The following is a 23,346-nucleotide window of genomic DNA, read 5'->3' on the forward strand; positions in this document are numbered from 1 at the left end:
TCATGGGAGAATATTAATGTACTATATAGCAGATTTTTCATTCAAAGTTTTGTCTTGTTATCAAATACTACTAATTCTTTTTCTTTTTTTTTTGTTCTTCCTAAAAGTTCATTTCGTATCATTGAGATACCAGAAGAGTTATGATCATGCTAGAGAGCATTTTATACATACATTTTAATATCGTATATATATGCTCAACTTATAGCCCCAAGTGAAAAAAAAAGTTTATGTTTAAAAATTACTACTATTATATAGTGTAAACGAATAATTTGCTCGAGAAACGAAAACCCACTCGTGCGAGCAAAACGTGACTCGCCGCTAAATAAACCATGTAATTACGCTAATTTATTAGTGTATTAAAAATTAACTTGTTGTTGTTAAAAACAACAAAAACAGTACTTAGACATTGAAAAAAAACAACAAGTCAGTACTTAAATATAGACTTATTTAGTACTAGTACAAATATATATTTGCCGGCGAAAAACAAAGTTAATACTAGTAATAAAAATGGACTCACTCTAATGGAAATTAAAATCACACTTAATTTCGTCCTTAACCAACACAATATATACACTTTTCATGTATAAAAATAATAATTATGTAGGAGATAAGTAGTATGTATATGAATTGATTCGATGTAGAACGTCTTTAGTTGTTGTTAGGTTTGATAATAAATTGTTACAATACTTGGTTACAATAAATATTTTACTTTAATGGATACAGTAGAAATATGTACGTATGTATGTATGAATTGATTCGATGTTGTTGTCACTCCCGAAACATAAACTCTCACAAGTAGCTATCAAGAAAACAAAGAGAGTTAAGCTTCTCATCATCCTGCCTTGAAAAACTACTTCCGTGTCTCCCTCTCTGTCTACACACTCTTTCTCTCTTTCTATTCTATTCTCTCTATATATATTCTTATCTCTTCTCCCTTCACTCTTACTTGATTGATTCATCACATTTAAACAGAGAGAGAGAGAGAAATGGAGAACGGTGAGAAAGCAGCTGAGACTGTTGTTGTTGGGAACTATGTTGAGATGGAGAGGGAAGGCAAAGCTTCAGACCTCAAATCTAAGTTATCTGACATGTTTTGGCATGGTGGTTCTGCCTACGATGCTTGGTTCAGCTGCGCTTCTAACCAGGTAAGGTTTCTATATATATATATTCTCTCACATGAAAATGAACAAGTTTTTTTTTAACTATATGGTCTCTCTGATGGATGTGTTGTGTTGTGTGTTATATAGGTGGCGCAAGTGCTGTTGACACTACCATACTCGTTTTCACAGCTGGGGATGCTCTCGGGGATCCTGTTTCAGCTCTTCTATGGAATCTTAGGTAGCTGGACTGCTTACCTCATCAGCATTCTCTATGTTGAATACAGAACCAGAAAGGAGAGAGAGAAAGTTAACTTCAGAAACCATGTCATTCAGGTTTCTTTCTTTCAAATATTACCCTTTTAATATATCCATCCCTTTGTTGTTTAGTTTTGAGTATATGTTGTTGACATGTTGGGTTTTGAAACAATGTCAAGTGGTTTGAGGTTCTTGATGGATTGCTTGGGAAGCACTGGAGGAATGTTGGGTTAGCATTTAACTGCACCTTCCTTCTCTTCGGATCTGTCATTCAACTCATAGCCTGTGCAAGGTATGCTTTGATCTTGATGAAGAGATTAGGATATCAGTAATATATATGAAACTGAGGCTGATGATGGGTGTGGTTTAATGGTTAATGATGAATGTTGCAGCAACATATACTACATAAATGACAATCTGGACAAGAGGACATGGACATACATATTTGGAGCATGTTGTGCAACCACAGTCTTCATCCCTTCCTTCCACAACTACAGGATCTGGTCTTTTCTTGGACTCGTGATGACCACTTACACTGCTTGGTACCTCACCATTGCCTCCATCCTCCATGGACAGGTAAAAAAGATTACTAAATCCTCTCCTTTCTAATTAAAATTCATGGTTAAGATTAGAATAGCTGGTGATGTTGTGGCTTAAGGGAACTCAAAAACATAAACAAAGTTGTCTTCTTTCTTATGTCTTTTTGGCACTTCTGTTTCAAGCTAACATGTGGTTGGGACCACTTTACCCAAAACCTATAACGTTGGTGTCAGACATAGTTTATTAATGCATAAACGATACTTGTAGACTTGTAGATAATAGTAATAAAATGTAAATGAATAGGTACAAGGAGTGAAGCATTCAGGACCGAGCAAGCTGGTCTTATACTTCACAGGGGCCACAAACATTCTTTACACATTTGGTGGACATGCTGTTACTGTGTATGTTAATGTTCCTTCTCTCTCTTTTTCGTTTTTTTTTTTTACCATTTTTAACCCCATCACGATTCACATATCCTAAGGGCAGAACTGGAATTATACAGATGAATGAAAATGACCACTCACTCTCATTGTTTGTGTTGTGGTGTTTTGTTGGGCAGAGAGATAATGCATGCGATGTGGAAGCCTCAGAAGTTCAAATCGATATACCTGTTTGCAACACTGTACGTGCTGACGCTGACGCTGCCTTCAGCTTCTGCGGTCTATTGGGCGTTTGGTGATTTGCTTCTAAACCATTCCAACGCATTTGCTCTCCTCCCAAAGAATCTATACCGTGACTTTGCAGTTGTGCTGATGCTCATCCATCAGTTCATAACCTTTGGTTTTGCTTGCACGCCACTCTACTTCGTGTGGGAGAAGCTTATAGGGATGCATGAGTGCCGGAGCATGTGTAAACGAGCCGCCGCTAGGCTTCCGGTCGTTATACCCATATGGTTTCTTGCCATCATATTCCCTTTCTTTGGTCCCATTAACTCAACCGTCGGATCTCTTCTAGTCAGCTTCACTGTCTACATCATCCCTGCACTAGCTCACATCTTCACCTTCCGCTCATCGGCCGCACGTGAGAACGCCGTGGAGCAGCCGCCGAGGTTTCTAGGACGTTGGACAGGGGCCTTCACTATAAACGCCTTCATAGTTGTGTGGGTTTTTATAGTTGGATTCGGGTTTGGTGGTTGGGCCAGTATGATCAATTTCGTTCACCAGATTGACACGTTTGGCCTCTTCACAAAATGTTACCAGTGCCCTCCTCCACCGGTTATGGCCTCGTCGCCTCCTCCCATCAGCCATCCTCACTTCAACCACACTCGTGGCCTTTAAATTTGAAGCAGTACCAATCTCTAGAAGAGACGGACGGCCCCCAAGATCAGTCTCCCCAGCTGCCAGGGAAGTTGGCGTTTTTCCACGGATCAGAACAGATTACAGAGATTCTATGGGGTTCGTTTAGATCAAACCACCAAGGCGCCGTAGTGTACGTTTTTGTGTTCGATTTGCTTCTATAGTATTGTGTAATTTTATTATTGTCTCTTCTAATCTTTGGGAAAATCAAAAGAAGAAAACAAACAAACTTTAGGAATAACCCTCAAATCAATCTTTCATGGAGAGCAATCTTTGTAGTACGTCTTCATCATCATAGAGCAATATTAACATCCAAAAACCACGAATATATATATATATCCTAAAAGACGACGTCAAAAGATCAATTTGGAACTTATGAAGGCTTGAAATAGAGCAGATAGATGAGTAAAAAGTTTTTGATAAACATTGCAGTAAAAAAAAAACAATCGAGCTTTTTCTTACTCAAATCACAAAGGCATCATAAATTAAACCACATGTCCTAAATTAATAAAAATCCGAAAACATGAAGAAGAGTTTGATAACAACAAAAGATAGATAATAGTATATTTTTGATAGAGAAGGCAGCTGAGAAGAAAAAGGACCGTCGTTTTTCATGTGTGAGATGACTGATTTACCCTTCAACACCCGGCTTGTCTTGTTTTGCTTCAACGCCCACCGCTAGTGCAATCCCTTGCAAAGTGTCCCGACTCGCCACAGGTGTAGCAGCCTCCGACACCTCTACCACCGCCACCTCCTCCGTAGCCACCACCACAGTCTCTCGCCATGTGACCTGGTTCACCACACTTAAAGCAAGTACCATCGGCACCACCACGTCCACCGCCTCCTCCTCCTCCTCTACCACCATAACCACCACCACGTCCCCCACCTCTTCCACCGCCAAAACCACCGCGTCCACCGCCATATGAACCACCGGCGCTGTTTCCTTGAACGGGAGCACCGTTGGGTCCAGAGACTTCAACAGCCTTGGGACGGCCCGTGTTGTCAACCTCAACATCGAACTCAACGGATTCGTCGGCGGCAAGGCTACGAAAGCCTTCAGATCTGATGGAAGACTGATGAACGAAGAGATCGTCACCACCGTCGTCTGGTGTGATGAAACCAAACCCTTTCTGTGTGTCAAACCACTTCACCGATCCCTTACGTCTCTCTCCACCACCACTCATGTTTTCGTCGCCGCCGCTCATTCTTCTGATCTCCGACGAACCAAAAATACCGATCAGATCTTTCTCTCTCTCTTCTCTCCTTTGGCGTGAGGGAGACGCTGTTTATATCTGCGAGATATGTGTGCTATGGGTATCAGTGCCACGTCATATATTTCTTATTTATTCCCCTAAATTCTTTTTTAAAAAGTTAATATTCCCAATTTTAAATTACGTATTTTCCATATTAATTTCGCAATTTCTATTTTTCCTGCATTATTTCTTGACTTTTTCCAATGAAAATACTATAAATTTGAGGAATTTTACTTAATGAAAGTACGAATTTGTTTGACCAATAAAAATTGACAATTTATTTTCATTTGAAGGAAAATTTTATAGAGAATAAAAAAAAAATGGGCCATGCTAAGGTTCGAGATTTGTATTATTTTTTCCTTTTCGGGAAACTAAAGGAAGCGATGGGCCAGCTTTGATCTGGACGGTTGGGGATGCTTTGCAAAGGATGCTTCTCAGCCGTTAGATTTCAAACTCTAATCTAAATGAGAGTTGATTAAAAACAAGATAGATCGCTTAAAGCTTATCTTCTTCTCCCGAAAAGATCTAACAGAGTTACAGAGTGAAGGGGTACAATGGGAAAAAAGACATATCCCCTTTATATATTTTTTGTATTTCTGGTTCAGTCAACATTAAAGTTGACGAACGTAAGCAGATATTTTGACTAGTCCCACATGTTTGGGAAACGCAAACTGCGTGCCGTTTTGTTAGAGTATTTACAGAGTTAACCCCAAATTTGTTTTTTTTTTCACCTTCAGTCAAAAAAAAAAAGAGTTGGTCAAAAGAGTTAACGTCCATAGTCTGAATGACATGACGATGGGACTTGTCAATGCGCACTTTCACTTCCTACACTTGCCCAAACTTATTATCCATTTTGGAAAATAATTCAGTGAAAAGATGAGTTTGATTCATCATACAACGAGAGGGGAGTTAATTTGTATCAATTAGTATGATTATGTCTACCTACTGTATAGTATTAAAATAAGTAATTCAGCTTTCAAAATTTAAGATAAGTTAGTTACGGAATTTGTTTTGGTTTGGATATGAAACTTCGTTCAATCGGCAGAGTTTGTCAAATGCTTACATTTTACTGTAGTTTATTTCATCTAAGTTACGAAATGGGATCTTCGAGGTTCTGTTTATTTCATCTAAGTTTGATAACTATCTTAACTTTTTTTTTTTTTTTTTAATAGCATACATCATGCACGTTAAATCTGGTTAGCTCTAACGGCTTTATCATAATGTCAAATACTTGATCTTTGGGAATTAGACCGTATGGTCTTAGTCTCTCTGTAGAGATATTTATGATTCATTAGAGATTTTTTTGGGAATAAATTTTGAGAAATATCCTACCAATCTTTCATTATATTATCCAAAATGATCCAATCCACAAAAGTAAAGAAAAACCTCTTAAAAATAACTAGGTAAACTAGATTCTAACCCGCGGTACACCGCCGGACAATATTTTTACAAAAAAAAAAATTATATTTTAATAAATTATATTTGTTTGTTAATTTTATTTATTTTGTTTAGTGTTTAAGATTGTATAATTGTATTTTAATTGTTAATTATAAAATTTGATCAGTTGTATACCGCAGACACGCAACAATAATTTAGTTTTATTTATACTAATGTTACATTTGTACCGTATCGAATTTCTTATGGTTATAAAAATAGAAATTTTTACTGCTTTTAGATTTAACCGTGAAAGAATTATTCATACATTATTATATTTTTAAATTTTTAGTGTTTTTAAATTTAATCCATAAATTTAAAGTTATTTAGATTTAACCCGTGAAATAATTATATCCATAAAAGTTATTATGCAGTATACCGCATATTAATTTATATTATAAATACTCCAATTTATTAGATTTAACCCGTGAAATAATTATCTTTGCATTTTTTATCAGCATATTAATAACCATTAAAGATTTAATTGTTCATATGAAACAATATAATGTGAGAAATCTGATGAATCAACTCCTAAATACCTCAAATCAAGTAATGTAGATGACTAAATCTACATTTTACAATCAAAATATGTAAAGCAAAAATTTCTATAGAAAGTTTATACAAACAAAATCTCTAAAGATAGTTTTGGTGATTTTATGGGATTAAAACTTTAATGAGTAGAACTGTTTTTGAAAAAATCGGAATGTATAGATATTGTTAAGATTTTATAGCAATAAATGTAACAAATGTTGGCCGATTTAAGAAAATTTAGTATTTGAATTTCTGTGCAATGTTATTTATGGAATTTTTTTAGGGGTTAATGTTGTAAATAAAAATTTAAATAAGAAAAACTTAAAGGGCATAACATAAAATGTACTTCAAAAATGTTAATATAGATGATGTGTAACCTTGTTGACTTGTTGTCAGACCTAATTTAGCATAAAAAATGATTCAACAATAACTTAAAAATTTATGTGTAAATATATTTGATTTTACAGTCATTATTGCTGAATAAATACATATATCTACGCATAGATTTTTTTTATAGTAATTTGAGAAAAATAATTTCAATAGTACTAAAACAATCTAATTACTTGTATTAAATGCACAAGAGCATAACAATCCAATTATAATGAAGATTTTATACCATTAAGAATTAATGATGTAAAAATTCCAAATGTTATTTCTTTAGATATGTCTCTTAACCAATCTCTATAAATAATGATTAAATGCAAGAAAAATCATGATCCGCAAATACCTATATTAATGAAATACATTCTGAAATAACATAGTTAAAGTCCAATCTCGTTGACTTGGAAATATGTTCGGTTAAGTGATAGTCCACCGTCACTACAATTTTAGAATGTATTAGCATGAAATATAAACATATTATTTTTCTAAATATATTCTATAAATAATATGTAGTGTAGTTCGAATTTTACTTGTTTAGCCATAAGCATTGTTAAATTATTTTTGTTGGTCACTTTGAAATATAGAAGTACTTAAAACTCTTTTTGCATGCACAAAAACAGTACAATTCAATCATGGCAACAATTATAGTTTTGAATATTGAATGATGTTGGTATGAATAATGTTGTGTTGAGAGATAAAGACGTATAGCCATTAAGCATGTATACCTATGTAAAAAAAATGGACACATTCAATACTTTCTCTAGCATCATAAATGAAATCCAAAAGATGTCCAATCTGACCGGAGCTACAGAAGCACTGATAGCTTACCATGGTCCAACCAACCGACTCGTGATTAATGCAATACCCAGGTATCTCCCTCTCCCTCTCAAAAGAAACGAAATTCTGTATATTATTAAGTCGATTGGAGTAAGCTATAATCTAGGGCTTTACAATAGTTTCGGAGAAGATAACCAGTTTTTAGAATATGCTGTTTAAACTTAAATTATAATTAAACTATCATTTCACTTCTCATTACTATATTGTATTAATTTTGTTTTAGTTAATTAATTTATATTAACATGATAGAATTTAAATATTTATTAAAATTATAAGAAATATAATAAGATAAAAAAATTAAAATATAAATGATACTTGCTAATATGAAAACAAATAAACATAAACTTGCATGCAATGCATGCGTACGATATATCTTCATTTTGTTATACTCCAAAATTCCAAATACATATAAACAATCAATGTTATATCGATTATGTTCATTTTGAGCTAAGCTAACCAATTATTTTAGAACTGTTGAAAGAAACTACTTTTTTGGTTTTGTTCAACGAAAGAATAAAGAATACTTATATGCAGAGCCGGCGCTGAGTTTTTAAAGGCCACATGCCTCAAAAAAATTAAGACTGAATTTAAAAGGCTGGTTAAAAAATTTAAGGGTTAGTTTTTAAAGACCACATGCATAACAACTTTACCGCTAGACTAACGACATTACTTTGAAAATATCAGCCAAAATATTGTATAAATAATTTACGGCTGCAAGCACAAGCTGTGCTTTGCTTGTACTCTTGGCTGTCTCTGCTTATATGTGAATTTGAGGATATATAAAACCTGAGCCAAAACATATATATATATTTGAAGTAAAAACATACTATATTTGAAGGAAAAAAAAAAAAACACACACACACATGAGTGACGCAAGTGGTATATTCTTTATGCCAAACGGCGTCGCTTTGTAAAAACTCGCGGGCTGCTGATAGAACCCGCTGTGAGCGTCAGAGGGTTTCAAGTTTTTAACGTCCTCTTCGTTTCAATTCACCGCCGTTGTCTTCTTTAACCCACTTTCCCGGCGGCTTAGGGTTTATGTAGTTTTCGATGCGGAACGGGAAGAAGAGAGCTCGGTCAGAACCCGGATCCACAAAGCAACCCCGGAACAAATACTCTGATAACCCACCCGATTTTGCAAACTTGGCTTCTCTTTACCCTTCTTTCAAGCCCTTTGTTTTCTTCTCCGGTGGTGGTCGACCCCGCATCGACTGGACCGATTACAACGCCACCCGAGAGCTCACTCGTGTCCTCCTTTTACATGATCATGGCGTCAACTGGTATGTATGTTTCAATTTTGTACAAAGGAACTTTCTTTTTTTTTGTTTTGGCTCTCAAAGATGATATTTTTATATTAATTTAGGTGGATTCCGGATGGACAGCTTTGTCCAACAGTGCCTAATAGATCGAATTACATTCATTGGATCAATGATCTTTTGTCCTCTGAGAGTTTTGGTGGTGATGGAAACAGCAAAGTTAAGGGCTTTGACATTGGTACAGGGGCCAATTGCATATATCCTCTCCTTGGTGCTTCCCTCTTTGGTTGGACTTTTGTTGCCTCAGGTTTCTTCTTCTATCTTTTTTACTCCATTCTTTATATAGTAGTAGTTTACTCTATTGGTGCCAATGTTGTTGTTGTTCTTGTTATACGCAGATTTTACTCTTGTAGCTCTGGATTGGGCGGAGAAGAATGTCAAAAGTAATCCCCATATTTCAGACCTTATCGAGATCAGAGACTCTAAAGTTCTTCTTCCACAGTGTTCCGAGGAAGCCGCCACCACGGTTCAGTCTGTAGATGACAACAAAAGCTCTATTGAACCAGCCGTACTAGTCGGTGTTGTCAAAGAAAATGAAACGTTTGACTTCTGTATGTGCAATCCTCCATTTTTTGAGACTTTTGAAGAATCAGGCCTTAACCCTAAAACTTCATGCGGAGGAACTCCTGAGGAGATGGTTTGCAGTGGTGGAGAGCAAGCTTTTGTGTCCCGTATTATCCAAGATAGTGCTGTTCTGAGGCAAAGATTTAGGTAAATCTATACTTTTGTTACTTTCGCTTTCTGGTTTTCCATCCACCAGGACTTATCTTTTTGCGATCATGTTTTTATATTAGGTGGTACACCTCAATGCTTGGGAAGAAGGCTACCCTCAAGCTCTTGATATCTAAGCTCTGGGAAGTGGGTGTTACAGTTGTGAAGACCACTGAATTTGTCCAAGGGCAAACATCCCGTTGGGGCCTCGCTTGGTCCTTCATGCCCACAGCTAGGAAGATTATAGCACCTCCTGTAGTCAAAAAGAGCGTTCTTTCTTTTATGCTCGAGGTAATCTATTCGTCATCTTTTACATGTTCCTGTAACATATATCTGCTATGTAACTATATATTAAGTCTCGGGCTTTAGTTGAGCCTTACATTTTTCATGGTGGACTTGTGTCTTGTAGTGCATAAAACGGCAGTACAGTGCCGTAGATGTGCTGCAATCAGTTGAAGAATTCTTTAAGAGCTGTGGTGCCTCGTGCAAGTTAAACTCTTCTACATTTTCTGTTGACGTAAGTGCACTACATGTGTTGTTTTGTCTTGCCATCTAATCTTGTTTCTACAGTATCTCAAGCTCAACGTTGTTTCCTTCTATTGTTGTGCAGATTGTTGCGTCTGATGACCAGTGCAATACAATCTTAAAGAATGGTATTACCGATGTGGATAGTGCGAGAAGCAACGGATATGAACAAAAACAGTCACTGGATGGCTCCAGTTTGCAAGTCCCTGAAGATAACCTATCTTTTCGCATCTCGGTATGTTTGGATTTGATTTAAAATATCCCTAACAATTGCATATCACCAATTTAAAATTGGTGTATGATGGAGAAACTTCTGTTACAGGTATTCCAACAGATGCCAGGAACGTTGCTTATAAAAGGATCATTACAGCAGAAAGATATCCCCCTCTCAGGTTAGTCATTTTGCTCGGTTTCCCCAAATTATGCTGGAAAAATATTACTACTTTATTCATGAATTTGGAAAAGCTTTGATTCTATTCGTCTGATCTCACAAAAATTGTGAAGTACTGTATCAAATGTTTCGCTGTAACTTATCAACGTGAAGACAACTGAATTGTTCATTTAAATATGCATCTGCAGGATTGTTCTCAGTAGTGTTTGGTTCGTTGGAAGAAAGTATGAAGTCCAAATTTTGTCGATAACGAGTCCCACGGCACTGTTCTGACTTGAAGAATGGCATCCGACTGAAACTGGATGAAATGAATATAAAAGCACATGTTCTTACACACAAAACACAAGCCTTGGTTTAATTCCTGCGTAAACTCACCGATACAGTGCCTCCCGACAGAGGCAAGCAGAAATGTATCAGCGAAATCTTGTTGTGGATGAAAGTGTTGCATAGCAGACGGCTCGTGCTTTTCAACTGATGACTTGAAAAGGCTTACCTTACGGGGAAAGATACACACGGCCAAGTAGGAGTACCCAAAAGTAGTAGAGGAGAGATAGAGAGAGGACTCTTTTTACTTCACGGGATAAAGCAAGCTACTTTTGCTTTTCTCTCCAGTTTCTCTTTTTTGATCAATCATCGCTTGTGATTAAAAATGTAAGACCTCTACCAGATACCTATATACATCTTCCAGAGCATGCGGATGTAGTTATTTTGAAATTGTCACTTTCTCTTTTCGCAGTCACTTTCTATATATAGCTTAGGTGATCCCTCAACCCTTTGATTCATCTGGAAAGAAATGAATCCTTGTGAAGATGAATACTTTCTCGATCACCTGCCCATCCACTCTAACACACCTTTACAACCTTCAAAATCCTTGCTTTCTGATGATTTGCGCAGCTTCCATCTTCTTCTTAAGTGGTGTGCGTTGGATCACTCCAACCCTTCTGGTAAAGCTAAGTCGTATATGATATTTGTAGTCTTCACCTTACTAGTCCCTCTCATAAATTGTCTGTTCATCAAAACTCCTAGAACCCGGCCTTCATCAGTTATGGACGCCAACTCATTCAATGTGCTCGTCCAGTTTCCAGAGTCTGGACTTGCCGTCATTGGTTTCTTGACTCTAATATGTTTCTTCAGGATGTATAGTCTCACACAGCTTCTGTTTCTTGATGATTCAACCTTGGTGAGGCTTGGATATTCGCTTGAACTTGACAGGGCTTTACGTTACCTAGCCTCCATACTTGTACCTTCTTTCCTTGTGGAACTTGTGCACAAGAGCATATTTTTCTCCTCCGCCGAAGTATCATTTCCTTTCATAAAGTCATCTTGTGCTGCATTGAACTTTGTGATGTTCTTGCTTGTCTTATTTTCATGGGTTTACCGGACAGGAGTGTTCTTGCTTGTTTGTGTCCTTTTCTGGTTGACCTGTGAGCTGCAGATACTGAGGTTTCGAGGGCTTTACAAGATGTTCGATAGATGTGGATCAGACACCATAGAAGATGTGTGTAAGGAACATGTGAGGATCAAGAAACAGTTATCGGCTACAAGTCACAGGTACAGGTTCTTCATAATCGCGGCCTTTGTTGTGATAAGTACCAGTCAGTTTGTGGCCTTACTGTTGGTTCTTGCCTCAAAGTCTGACAGGAGTTTCCTCAGCTCCGGTGATTTGGTGGTAATTCTCTAAAAGCTTTGTTGTAATAATTCTCACAAGTTTCAGCGCTCTGCATTTAATGAAGCATACATATTCTTCTATCTCAAGGTATGTTCTGCTGTACAGCTAAGCGGAATCTTCCTGTGCTTGTTGGGTGCTGCAAGAATCACACACAGAGCTCAAGGAGTAGTGTGTATTGCAACGAGGTGGCACATGGCTTTGACATGCGCTTCTGAAGCCGTATCACCCGAGAGTGACAGTACTGACTCATCCGACAACATATACATCAATGTGTCACCGTCACTGGATCTATCTTCTTTCTTTCAGGCTAGACAAGCTCTAGGTGCGTTACATTGAGATTTGCAAGCTCTTGTTTTTCAAATAACTTGCAAACAATTGATAGGAGTTACATTGCAGTGGAATACCTGCGACATAACAACAAGGGAATTACGCTCTATGGTTATGCACTCGACAGGGGATTGCTCCATACGCTTTTTGCATTTGAATTCTCACTGGTGATGTGGATTCTGAGCAAGGTTGTGGTTCTATCTTAGAACTCACTAAGGTATCTATGAGACAACAGAAGATACTGTGAAAGCTTCAATTAAAGCTTCCAACAATAGATGCAAGAGAGAGAGTTCAACTGGATTGTGAATATATACAGAAACTAAAAGCTCTGATTGATGCACACATAGAGAACCAGGTTATTGTCATGTGACATTGTTGGGTTTGAATGTTTGATAGACATCATAAATATTGGTTGCTCCAACTGTATTGCTTTTTTTTCATTATTGTAATTGTCCCTTTCTCTCACCAGCCATGTCCAACGTTTTCTAATAACTAATAATAACTTAGCTCTGATTTTGGTTTTAAAAGAAACCAGAAAAATCCATCAATTAGTTTGATTTTGCTTCTTTATTTAACCAATAAATCTGGAAGAAGAAGAAACAAAGAATTCGAAGACTCTAGTTCTTAGCTCTGTTACAGTGACAAAACTTCTAAAAGCTAAATCAAATTCATCACAACACGTATAAAATCCCTGCTTTTGCAGGCTTTAACAGTGTACAATCCTAGGAAGAAAAAATGCAGGTATGCTTCTCTTGTATGAGATCATCATGTTCTTGAAGCTTCTTCTTCCATAAGTGCAGCCAGATTATGCAGAATGAAGTAGATCTCTTCTTTCCGAGCATGAGCATGCGACCCGTCTGAGACAGTGAAAGCTTCAACTTTCTTGTCGATTTCAATCCAACTAACAGCTTTTTCTTTATTCACCTTTCTCTTCTTCATAATCCCTCTCAGCTTCTCTACTGATTCCCACTTCCCATGATCTGCGTAAATGCCAGAGAGCAATATGTATGGTGCAGACGACTCAGGGTCCAGTTTGATCAGCTCTTCAGCCGCTTTCTTTCCTAGCTCTACGTTTCCATGGATTTTGGATACTCCTAGGATTGCGTTCCAGATTTGTTCGTCGGGTTCGAACGGCATTTCCTCGATCTTGCACATCAGCTCTTTGAAACAACCGGCACGACCTAGGAGATCTATCAGACATGCGTAATGCTCTTGGTCGGGAACAATCCCGTGGTGAACAGTCATTGAGTTAAACCACCTCACTCCTTCCTCTATCAGACCTGAATGACTGCAGGCATTAAGAATCACAACCAGAGTAGTCCGGTTTGGATGGACTCTGAATTTGATGATCATTTCATCAAGCAAGCGCAAGGCCTTGTGGCCAAGCCCGTGCTGTGCCAATGCAGAAATCATCGTATTCCACAAAACGCAATCTTGCCTGTCATCATCGCAAAGACTGAAAACTTTCTCACTGGCTTTTAAACTCCCTGATTTGGAGTACATATCGATCAAAGAACTGATAACAATCGGATTGGGTCTGACATTGGAGCGAATCATGTAGCCATGAATTTGCTTCCCATGTCTAAGAGAGGCAATGCTCGCAGAGGCACACAGACAGCTACTAAAAGTAAATTGCTCTGGTTTAACCCTCAACGCAATCATTTTTCTAAACAAGTCAAGAGCTTTGTCCCCTGAGCCTTGCCTAACATATCCAGCAATTAATGCAGTCCAAGAGACTGGATTTTTCTCTGGCATCTCACAGAACAACTTGTCAGCCGCTTCCATATCCCCAAGTTTTGCATATCCAGAGATGAGAGTAGTCCAAAGATGAACATCCTTGACTGCCATCTCATCAAAACATCTTTTAGCACTCTCCAGCTGACCACATTTCGCATAAGCATCGATGAGAGAACACGAAAGCACCACATTTGACAGTAACCCAGCAATCAGAACCTGCCCGTGAGCTTGCCTATTGAGCTGGAGCTGCCTAGATTTGACACATGCAGTCAAAAGCCCAGCGAAGCTGAAGTCGTTGTACTTGATTCCAGATCTCCTCAACTCTTTATAAAACCAAAGTGCTTCTTCCAGATTCCCATTCTGAGCGTACCCAATGACCATGGTGTTCCAGGACACAACATCCCTCTCAGGCATACTATCGAACACCACGCGTGCACGAACCAACATGCCCGATTTGACAAACCCAGAGACCATATTGTTCCACGAATACAAATTCCTGAGATGCATTTGATCGAACACTTTACACGCATCGATAGGTTTACCGCATTTCATGTACATTCCGATTAAATGATTCGACAAAAGCGTGTTGTTGGGTCTCTTGAATCCAGTAGTAATCTTCAAGTGGCGATGAATCCATTTGCCTTGTTTCAACGACTTGGTATCTCCACACCGCTGGAGCAGCGTCGCTAGGAGCTCAAAGGGTAAACGAATCCCTTGTTTCGTCAAGGACTCGAGACGCGATACGGCCTGAGAGAGCTCTTCTTTGGTTGTTGCGTGTCTGCTGAGAAACGATCGGGCGACACAGATTGGCCGTTTCCTAGGGTTACTGATGGGCATTGGATGGAGAAACCACCATGGGAGGAGACTTTAATGATTTGGTTCCTCCTGATGTTCCCGGCGGACACAAGTCTGAAAAAAGGTTTTGCGCCGGCGAGATTCGCCGGTACGAAATCATATGCCGTCGGAATGGGTTTAGAAACCGGATCTGGTTTTTCGGTTTTGGTATGGATCATACAAACAAACACTATTCTTATTGGGCTTAGGTTTTCAGCCCATTACGGCCCACTTGTTCTATATAATCTCCGATTTAACCTTTTTTTTTTTTTTTTTTTTTTGAACTTCTGATTTGGTAACATGACTAGCTTAATGTATTAGTGCTCTAAAATTAAAAAATATTGGATGGAAAATATATATATTAAATCTACAAAAGTACGTAAAAAAAGTAGAGGAGACATGGGAAGTAGTGAAATGTTACATGTAGTAGGCATAGCTAAAATGTCGCTCTATTATATATGATGATGAAACAAAGCTCTTTTTTTTAGTGAACAACGGTAACGTTATAACCAACAATGGCATCACCGGTCTTGGGATCGAACCAATTGGTCTTAGCAATAGCGTAGCCACGAGCCATCCTGAACATTCCCGTGCCACCAACAATAGGCATTTCTCGGATCGGGTTCATGACCGAGTTCTTTCCGATCATGCTTATGGTGCTGTCCTTGTATGGACCGTCCTCGAAACAGAAGCTCATGGCCATTATTAGACCTACCTCTTCTTTACCTGTCCCAATCAGAGCCGGTTATCATTGATGTACTAAACCTGTTTTGTTTTATATCCTAGGTCCGGTTATCGTAAAGAAACAAAACAATTAATATATACGTACATGAAGAACCGTAAAGGCCTTGCGCCCGGCCAACGAGTTTGGATTTGGGATCAGCTGTCTCGGTGAGAGCGTCGTCGACCATAAAAACAGCACCGAACAGTGTTGGGGATTTTTCGGTGTCGGTGCCCTGAGCCACCTTCACGGCGGTCGGATTCTTGCCGCTCAAGGTGTCATGGAAATAGAACTGAAGGTTTGTTACCTTCTCCTTTTCTGTTTCCTCGAGCCGATTAGCCCAGCTGTACAGTCTGGATCCTTGAGCAGCCAGTGGCAGTATTGTTATCAACAAAACTAGCATTCTTGATACATCTTCCGCTTTTGCCATTTTCAGTTTTTCTCTAAATTGTGTAACAAAGTGTTTATAATTGCGAAAGTAAAATGAGTTTCTCAATGTGCTATGGTATAATTTGTATATATAAGGAACCAACATCCCACATGACTCACTCTCAGTCCAAGTTAGCTCAACCAAACTGAAAAAGGATCTTAGAAAAAGTATGAAAACAAATGTGACAAAGTCAGTATGTGGTGGCGTAATGGTTCACCTAATAATTTAAATGGTTTGGATTAACAATAATATAATTATTGAATTAGTGTACCTAATGACTCTGGGTTCGGCTATGTAATGGCGCTGGTGAACCTAATGACTTTGGATTCGTATTCACCGGCAGCTCACTTACGTCTTGTCTTCCTTCATCTAACCGACTCATCGATCATCCAGAATCTTGAAAACATTACCCGTCTCTCTCGTTTATAACAATCAATAGCTCTCATTGTACAATTTATTAGCGATTATGAAGAAATGGAACAGACGTTATTGTTATTTTCTCAAGTAGTCAATTCTAATCAAACATTTACCTTATTTTTTTTCGTTCAGTTGCGTACAGTTAAGGAATATTTCATTGTAGAAAAATGAAGATACATATATATAACAGTAAATTTGGACAAAAGTCCAGATAAGAAGAAGACCTGTACTGTACTAAGAAGAGACACAGATCAAAACTAAAGAATATATGAAGTGTAACTAAACAAACTTTTGTCTGTACAGAGACCACAAACAAAAAATACAGAAACGAACCCGACTTCATTTTCCCTCAGATATGTTGATTGATCAGTTATAAGATCCTTGAGGCTTGTTCTTGGCAAAAATCATTCATTCTATTGGGAGTCTAGAGATGGCACCTTCTTCTTCTTCCTAGTATTCAGGGCTGTACAGAGTTATCAGATGTTCTTCGTTCGTGCTCTTTCTTGACTCGTACCATCTTACTTGTTCTGAAGACCGAAAGATGAGACCAGCATTATGTTTGATGATGGCAACACAAGATGCCGATATGATCGATGATGGAAAAGGCAGAGTTTTTTTACCTGAAGAAGCTTGTTGTTGTTCCTCTTCTCTTGTACCATGGAGTATCATTGTGCCTGTGAGCACAGTGATGAATCCACATAATTCAGAGGCTATGCTGGCTGCGTCTTGCCCAGACCAATCCTGTGAAAACCCGAGTTTCAATGTTAAGTGTTTCCTTTAACTGATCTTTTGGGAATCTAAACGTTATCTAGTCGAACCTACCTTGAACATAATTGCACTAGCAACAATAGTGAGGGTTGTAAACATTACATAATATACTGGAGAAACAATTGCTGCATTGAATGTGTCCAACGCCTGCAGAAAATAATATAACAGTAACAATCTTAGGCCTTAAGTCGAGACAGGAATGGTATGCCAAATAGAAACACGTAAAAGTATCAACAATGCAAAGAGAAATTCTAAAGTTCTTATGTTTGCTGGAAAAAAATAAAGAGACCTTCAATGCTACATGTGCAGCTATTCATTTCCTAAGGCAAATTGAGGAATGATCTACTGATGGATATATGTTTGCAGGCATTAACAAGATAACTGTTCTACTTTCACTTGCATACTAACCTATCGAGTCCAGAATATGTATACAAAGGCTATTGCCAATGCCAAACATATATCTGGTGTAGAGGGTTTACCTTGTTTAGGTAAATCAATTGTGTAACTACACAGGTTCCTGCAACCATGGCAAAAAGCCACGTCTGTGGATACCCTATCTGGCTTACTCCCTCCATTGTTAATTTTATCGCAATACCAATAGCTTTTATGCTCATAACCTGTTTCAAGACACCAAAGAAAAATTACTAGAGCTATGAGCATACAAGAAAATATAGAAATAGAGTCCAAAAGTAAAATCCAAGATGCTCAGAAGAAGCAACTTACAGTGAGAGCACCCATTAACGAACATATTCCGATATAAACAAGGATGTTTGTTTGGCCGCACAGGGGTTCAAAATGCAGAATTAAAGCAAGGACAATGGACATGGTTATGGCTACGTAGATTAGAAAAGCTGTTTCATACACAAGAAAGGAAAAATTGTGTTTCTCAGATAAACAACTGCACAGAAGGCACAGTGTGTGTGTGTGAGTAGTGAGTAACGGGGGAGAGAGAGAGAGAGGTACCTGGCTGAGTAGCGAGATTCCAAATTTCTTCAACGGAATTGGGAGTCTGCTCCTTTGGTGCGTGAATGACAATAACAACAGAGCCGACGATGCAAGAAACACATCCGAGGACCCCCATTTTCTTAAGTTTTTCTTTTAATAGGAAATGTGCCAAAACAGCACTAGCAAGCAAATGAGAAGGTTAGTCAGTCAGAGAATGAATGAATATAACACACAGACACAGAAGATCCAAAAGTGAGTAACAACAGAGAGCAATGATGGCAATGACATAAACATATATATATATATACCTGATGATAATGCTTAAAGCACCAAGAGGAGTAACAAGTACAGCCGGTGCATAAATATAAGCCACAAAGTTTGCAGCTTCTCCAACAATCACTATATGTGAAGGTAACAGAAAATATTTGTTTTAGAGTAGGGACAAGGCAGTCTAATAAGAAGATATGGAGTAAACACTAAAACATGAAAAAACTAACTTGTGACCATGCCCGCCCACCAAAGAGGCTCTAATAAGTATGTATAACCTCCATAACCTGCAAATACAATCCCATGTGAGAGATATAGTGGGGTTTCTTGAAAGCTATAAAAACTAATCTGTAACTGTTATTGATGGAATCCATCAAAGCTATAAAAAAACTAATCTGTAACTGTTATAGATGGAATCCATCAAAGCTATAAGTATGAGCTAAGAAGTTACATTTCGGGAGTGAAACAATATTGTTAGCAAGCAAGAGTGTAAAAGTGATAATAATAATTAGGAATGAGATAAAGGGGTAGGAGAAGAAGAAGGAGACCTGCGCGTGTGCCAAAAGCAGCAGCGCGTTTAAGACCTTTCTTCTTAAGAATGAAGCTGGAACCAATGAAAACACTAGAGGCTACAGCTAGTATCAACCCCTTGCCATTGTCCGACTCCATTCCCCTAATTTCGGATTACTACCCCCAAAAAAAAGACCCTAAATTAATCTCTATGAATCGGGTAGACAAATTGAAGTCAATCTCTGGTCTCACCTCCCCTATAATCCTATCTCCGGGATGTGGTATTCCGATCACAATCAATCTAATCCGGCGGTTATTAGCAGGCAAATTGAAGAATTTTGAACGGAGAGAGAGAGAGAGGATGATGGATGACGGACGACGAAAGAGAATCGCACAAGTGGTGCTCACCGATGCAACGCGGTCGTCTCTCTCTCAGACGACTTCTGCGATTTTGCTTTGCTGCTGAAAATTCAAAAATCAAAAGAGAGAGAGAGAGAGAGATCTGGTTCGATTTCTATAAGCTTTCTTCTGTGTTTACCTCTGGCGAGACGACAGCTCAGGAAAATTCGTGGGTCTTGCCGAAGTCTTAACCGGGTCCGGTACGCGTTTCGGTTTAATTATTATTTGTACATTAGAGAGTAATACAGTTTACTTTCATCAATCGCTATCGTGTTAACTAATTTAATTTAGCCATCAAGCACTATTCCAGCATCGTCGGCCGGCTCTTTGGAATTTTCAGTCCACACACACACACAGTTGCTGTATATTCTTTCATTATTTGGTAACCATAAGTAACCATTTTTCACCTAAGTTTCTTCACTTCAATTATACATCATACATACAAAATTTAACGGTTCAAATAAAATAAAATCATTCAAAAGAAAGAGAGATATGATTCATTTTTGATTTTTGTGTGCGAAAACAAATTACGCACATGCTGATGCTGCTGCCTATTTATTATCATCATGTTTACTAGTACTATTTTCTTTATAAAAATTAAATAGCCAACCAACATACTGAGTCTGTTCATTTCGTCGCCGCAAGTACCTGCGGCTGCGTCAGCTGCAACTATTGTTGTTCGTTTGGTTGCCGCAGGTATCTGCGGTATGACACTGCGACAAACCAGTTTTTGGTTTTGAATGTCGATTAGATGCGGCGATTAAAAAAGTTGTGTTTGCTGCTGCCGCAACTGCCAGCGTCAACGAAACGAACAGACCCATTAATATATTTTTTTTGGGTCAAATTTGATCCACTACTACTATATAAATTTGAACGAACGTCGGACCAGCCCCATTCCGTATTTTATTTCAACCAGTCGTCCATGACTACAAAACTCAATTCTTGAGTGTTGAGACATTTTACTACGTATCGTCCACTCCCCTATATTGTTAAATTATACTGTAGTATTTATTTATTAACGGCTTCAACCAAGTGAATTACGAGACTGGTCCGACGATTAGGGCCAGTTTATACCATTAGGCGCAACTGTCACTATTCAACTTTTGTTGGGCCTATTACAGAAGGCCCCAGTCGTATTCCACCACAATTTTGAATTTTATTTATTTTTGTCTCTTTTCCGCTTATTTATTATGCACCAACCAATATATGTTCATGTTCCCATCGATAAGAGATGCCTTTCCTAATTTTAGAAAATATCCATTTCTGATTTTGCTTTTACTAGTACGATCTATTATTTGGACAAAACGCCAAAATATTTGCTTAATTTCGCAGTCTCAGAAAAGGCCACAATTTTTTATTAATAATTAGGAAAATATGACACAGTCCCATTAGAGCTAAAGAAACTTCTAGAAACAAAGATTAAAACTGAAACCACCGCCACTAAAGAAAAACCCTAGATCTCACCACAATCGGCGATCACAACCGCCTTCGAGAGCTTTCCAGAAGAAGATCCGACCTTCTCAATAGCCTTAACAACGTCCAAGCCTTCAATCACCTGACCAAACACCACATGCTTCCCATCGAGCCAATCAGTCTTCACCGTACAGATGAAGAACTGAGATCCGTTGGTGTTGGCTCCAGCGTTCGCCATCGACAGAATCCCAGGTCCCGTGTGCTTCCTCTCGAAGTTCTCATCCGCAAACTTGTTTCCGTAGATCGATTCGCCGCCCGTACTGTTCCCGAGGGTGAAATCTCCTCCTTGGCACATGAAATTAGGGATCACGCGGTGGAACGCAGAGCCTTTGAAGTGCAGTGGCTTGCCGCTACGTCCGACGCCTTTCTCTCCAGTGCAGAGGGCTCTGAAATTCTCAGCCGTCTTCGGGGTCTTGTCGGTGTAAAGCTCCATCACGATCTTTCCCGCCGGTGCACCGCCGATGGTCATGTCGAAGAAAACTTTGGGATGCGACGCCATTGTTGTTTGTTCCGATTGATTTGGGGCAAGGTATTAAAGTGTGTGTGTGTGTGTGTGTGTGTGTGACCTAGAGAGAGAACTTGTGAAGGAGCTCTTGGGGACCAAGAGGAGCTATTTATATAGAGAGAGATGCGAGAGCATGGAAGGAAAAATAGAAAATATCCTGTGAGAAGTTATAATATTATTGGCCGTTAGATTGAGACACGTGATGAAATCTCCATTGTTTTGTGAATGATCTTCTTTTCTTAACCGTGGTTAGGTTGGGTTTTTTGACCACGGTGAATGCTCTTCAATTTGTCCATCCCGAATTCGACACTTGTCCGTTTTCTTTAATGTTTGCAACCCCTATTGACTGTTTCATTTAATGGAATTTTGAGAAATTGGGAATATTGTGTTGAAAATAACAAAGAAAAAAAGAAGAAATCGTTTACTGAAAAAAAAAGGGATATACAGTATTGATGTATTATTAATTTTTTTTTTTTTTTGACCTCAGATGTATGATTAATTATGAAAGGGAAATATTATACCGAAAGCAATATGGAAAAAAAGAAGAGAAATTGTCACTTTAAAAATAAAACGGATGTACGTGTTATGGTAGTAGTACAAATCTAAATGATGATTATATTAAAAAAAAATATAGTGTGCCCGACAATAACGAAATGAAAAACGGAAATTTTGCAATCTTAAATTTTGAATATATATATATATATATATATATATATATATATATAATGATAAGAAAAAATAGAAAAGAAACGGAAATCATTAATAAAAAAACGAAAAAAATATTAATATTTTTGTGAAACAGAATTATATCCATCGAATTAATGAGTATATTAATCTTTTTATGCTATTAGTTGTGTTTCATTCATCCATAAAAAGAGTAAACTCTCAGAGTTATATAGACAACTATTCTTGTAATAATCCATATGTTCACTACCATAGTGTTATAATAGAATCCAATTAAACTATTGATGGAGTAGTTGTTGCGATTTACAAGTCCAGCAAATGGACACACATTTGGTATACCTGTTCAAATTTTGGTCATAATTATATAATATTAAAATTCTTTTTAATATCTAATAATTAAATTCAAATTTTTAGTAGATGATAATTCTTCCTCGGCTACCTTCACAAATAACATCGGATTAGTTAACAATCCGCATTATATGCGGAATAAATCGATTCAAATAAAATTATCATAAGTAAAATTATTATTTGAAATCTAAGATTCGTTTGTATAAAACAAAATATTTAACCAAAGTTTTTTTACTATTAATAATCAACAGTTATGTAATCTAAATTTGTGTAGACTTTATTTTAAGAAAACATGAGTAATTTTTGTTTTTCTAAAGAAATTTATTTGTTGTTCTTAAAAATAAGTACAATATAGATTCAAATTAAATGGCTACAAATAGTTTTAAATTTATTCACTGAATTCCAATAAAAAACCTATAGTGGCATGTATTTAATTAATATTAAATAATGAGGTTAGAGTATTTGTTTAATTGTGCCTCGAGCTCTCTCACAACGACACATCATCATTTTCAAGAATAAATCTCTATTAACATATATAGATGATTTAAAGAATTAACAACAAAAATCTTATTCCATCATTTAAATATATATATATAAGCATATATATATATATAAGCAAATGAAAAAAAAACAAAGAACATCGAATCAGGAATAAAAGGAACAATTGCCAAATGGGTAATTATTAAAAAAAACAATTGTAAGACACAAATTTATTAAAAGGAACAATTGTCAAATAGGGTTTT

At 37.5% G+C, this 23,346-nt stretch overlaps 6 protein-coding genes and 2 pseudogenes across 18 annotated transcripts; 3 read left to right on the forward strand and 5 right to left on the reverse strand.

Annotated features, from left to right (window-relative positions):
- The first annotated feature begins 637 nt into the window (after nucleotides 1–637).
- Nucleotides 638–3,454, forward strand: LOC104713548 (auxin transporter-like protein 2). Its single transcript, XM_010430696.3, has 6 exons — nucleotides 638–1,145; nucleotides 1,248–1,433; nucleotides 1,535–1,647; nucleotides 1,748–1,931; nucleotides 2,199–2,296; nucleotides 2,455–3,454. Exons 1-6 carry the CDS (start codon nucleotides 987–989, stop codon nucleotides 3,170–3,172), a joined length of 1,458 nt encoding a protein of 485 aa, XP_010428998.1. The 5' UTR covers nucleotides 638–986; the 3' UTR covers nucleotides 3,173–3,454.
- A 138-nt stretch (nucleotides 3,455–3,592) lies between these two features.
- On the reverse strand, nucleotides 3,593–4,529 carry LOC104713549 (cold shock domain-containing protein 4). The gene has a single exon (XM_010430697.3). The coding sequence runs from the start codon at nucleotides 4,393–4,395 to the stop codon at nucleotides 3,856–3,858; it is 540 nt and encodes a 179-aa protein (XP_010428999.1). The 5' UTR covers nucleotides 4,396–4,529; the 3' UTR covers nucleotides 3,593–3,855.
- A 3,931-nt stretch (nucleotides 4,530–8,460) lies between these two features.
- On the forward strand, nucleotides 8,461–11,400 carry LOC104713551 (uncharacterized). 2 transcript variants are annotated; one of them, XR_015565131.1, is made up of 9 exons: nucleotides 8,575–8,906; nucleotides 8,990–9,189; nucleotides 9,281–9,653; nucleotides 9,737–9,944; nucleotides 10,063–10,170; nucleotides 10,264–10,413; nucleotides 10,501–10,570; nucleotides 10,758–11,220; nucleotides 11,306–11,400. XR_015565131.1 is itself a non-coding variant. In XM_087463896.1 (8 exons), the coding sequence occupies exons 1-8, from the start codon at nucleotides 8,677–8,679 to the stop codon at nucleotides 10,817–10,819; spliced, it is 1,401 nt and encodes a 466-aa protein (XP_087320022.1). In that variant the 5' UTR covers nucleotides 8,461–8,676; the 3' UTR covers nucleotides 10,820–11,283. The 2 variants fall into 2 exon arrangements, 1 of the variants encoding a protein (XP_087320022.1); XM_087463896.1 differs by lacking the exon at nucleotides 11,306–11,400 and having other exon boundaries at nucleotides 8,461–8,906; nucleotides 10,758–11,283.
- LOC104713550 (uncharacterized) lies at nucleotides 11,351–13,096 on the forward strand. 6 transcript variants are annotated; one of them, XM_087463899.1, is made up of 4 exons: nucleotides 11,351–11,513; nucleotides 11,596–12,238; nucleotides 12,326–12,560; nucleotides 12,635–13,096. In XM_087463899.1, exons 2-4 carry the CDS (start codon nucleotides 11,615–11,617, stop codon nucleotides 12,769–12,771), a joined length of 996 nt encoding a protein of 331 aa, XP_087320025.1. In that variant the 5' UTR covers nucleotides 11,351–11,513; nucleotides 11,596–11,614; the 3' UTR covers nucleotides 12,772–13,096. The 6 variants fall into 6 exon arrangements, 4 of the variants coding, with proteins under 4 accessions (XP_087320025.1, XP_087320023.1, XP_087320024.1 ...); XR_015565133.1 differs by having other exon boundaries at nucleotides 11,352–12,120; nucleotides 12,203–12,238; XR_015565134.1 differs by having other exon boundaries at nucleotides 11,352–12,120; nucleotides 12,203–12,238; nucleotides 12,344–12,560.
- A 17-nt stretch (nucleotides 13,097–13,113) lies between these two features.
- LOC104713552 (pentatricopeptide repeat-containing protein At2g21090 pseudogene) lies at nucleotides 13,114–15,311 on the reverse strand (annotated as a pseudogene). Its single transcript, XR_015565130.1, has one exon. The product of XR_015565130.1 is annotated as a pentatricopeptide repeat-containing protein At2g21090 pseudogene (transcript).
- A 166-nt stretch (nucleotides 15,312–15,477) lies between these two features.
- LOC104713553 (dirigent protein 23) lies at nucleotides 15,478–16,426 on the reverse strand. The gene is made up of 2 exons (XM_010430701.2): nucleotides 15,966–16,426; nucleotides 15,478–15,862 (listed from the first exon to the last, which is right to left on the reverse strand). The coding sequence occupies exons 1-2, from the start codon at nucleotides 16,390–16,392 to the stop codon at nucleotides 15,621–15,623; spliced, it is 669 nt and encodes a 222-aa protein (XP_010429003.2). The 5' UTR covers nucleotides 16,393–16,426; the 3' UTR covers nucleotides 15,478–15,620.
- A 415-nt stretch (nucleotides 16,427–16,841) lies between these two features.
- Nucleotides 16,842–19,839, reverse strand: LOC104713555 (putative magnesium transporter NIPA6). 5 transcript variants are annotated; one of them, XR_015565135.1, is made up of 10 exons: nucleotides 19,447–19,752; nucleotides 19,233–19,371; nucleotides 18,915–18,971; nucleotides 18,726–18,816; nucleotides 18,436–18,596; nucleotides 18,196–18,323; nucleotides 17,881–18,089; nucleotides 17,527–17,619; nucleotides 17,325–17,445; nucleotides 16,842–17,231 (listed from the first exon to the last, which is right to left on the reverse strand). XR_015565135.1 is itself a non-coding variant. In XM_010430703.3 (10 exons), the coding sequence occupies exons 2-10, from the start codon at nucleotides 19,351–19,353 to the stop codon at nucleotides 17,155–17,157; spliced, it is 987 nt and encodes a 328-aa protein (XP_010429005.1). In that variant the 5' UTR covers nucleotides 19,354–19,371; nucleotides 19,447–19,839; the 3' UTR covers nucleotides 16,842–17,154. The 5 variants fall into 5 exon arrangements, 3 of the variants coding, with proteins under 3 accessions (XP_010429005.1, XP_010429006.1, XP_087320027.1); XM_010430703.3 differs by having other exon boundaries at nucleotides 17,952–18,089; nucleotides 19,447–19,839; XR_015565136.1 differs by lacking the exon at nucleotides 19,233–19,371 and having other exon boundaries at nucleotides 19,447–19,744.
- A 1,069-nt stretch (nucleotides 19,840–20,908) lies between these two features.
- On the reverse strand, nucleotides 20,909–21,864 carry LOC104713556 (peptidyl-prolyl cis-trans isomerase CYP19-2 pseudogene; annotated as a pseudogene). Its single transcript, XR_015565139.1, has one exon. The product of XR_015565139.1 is annotated as a peptidyl-prolyl cis-trans isomerase CYP19-2 pseudogene (transcript).
- Nucleotides 21,865–23,346: the final 1,482 nt, after the last annotated feature.

This window comes from Camelina sativa, chromosome 9, assembly GCF_030686135.1.
Source record: "Camelina sativa cultivar CO46 ecotype springtype chromosome 9, ASM3068613v1".
NCBI classification, from domain to species: Eukaryota; Viridiplantae; Streptophyta; class Magnoliopsida; order Brassicales; family Brassicaceae; genus Camelina; species Camelina sativa.